This window comes from Penaeus monodon, chromosome 19, assembly GCF_015228065.2.
Source record: "Penaeus monodon isolate SGIC_2016 chromosome 19, NSTDA_Pmon_1, whole genome shotgun sequence".
Taxonomy (NCBI): Eukaryota; Metazoa; Arthropoda; class Malacostraca; order Decapoda; family Penaeidae; genus Penaeus; species Penaeus monodon.
In genome coordinates this window covers 32,583,457-32,583,864 of record NC_051404.1, presented here as the reverse complement: position 1 = coordinate 32,583,864, position 408 = coordinate 32,583,457, and the positions used below count along the sequence as shown (strand labels likewise).

General features: G+C 40.9%; 1 protein-coding gene across 1 annotated transcript in view; it reads right to left on the bottom strand.

The window, feature by feature from the left end:
- Nucleotides 1–124: 124 nt before the first annotated feature.
- Nucleotides 125–408, bottom strand: part of LOC119585388 (O-glucosyltransferase rumi homolog) — a 10,450-nt gene continuing 10,166 nt past the window's right edge. The window contains 1 exon segment of the mRNA XM_037934054.1: nucleotides 125–323. Coding sequence (XP_037789982.1) covers nucleotides 125–323 — 199 coding nt within the window.

Below are 408 nucleotides of genomic sequence, written 5' to 3'. Positions count from 1 at the left end.
GTACATGTAATGGTTTCAATACTCTAAATGCTTGATCAATGGACGGAAATGAAGGAGTCAGGTCCATTTAGTGTGTTCATACTGATCCCACAATCAGACCTACAGTTATCAGGCACAACTTAACCTACATTCTAGGTCTAACTTCATACACTCCTGCCTCCTTGACTGGCTTGTACTGAAGGAGTTCTGCATAGGACTGAAGCAGCTTCCTCCAGTAGCACAGTACATCCTTCATTCTGAGGTGGTCTCGTATGAACTCGTAGCCCCTTTCTGCTATTGCCATGGCTACATCGTCATTTTCCATAGCAAATTTCAGGAGTTCCCTGAAATCAAGTCCATTACTAAACAGGGTTCTGATGTTTTTTTTCACAGTTATAAAATAATATGTATTTCCACACACACACTTTA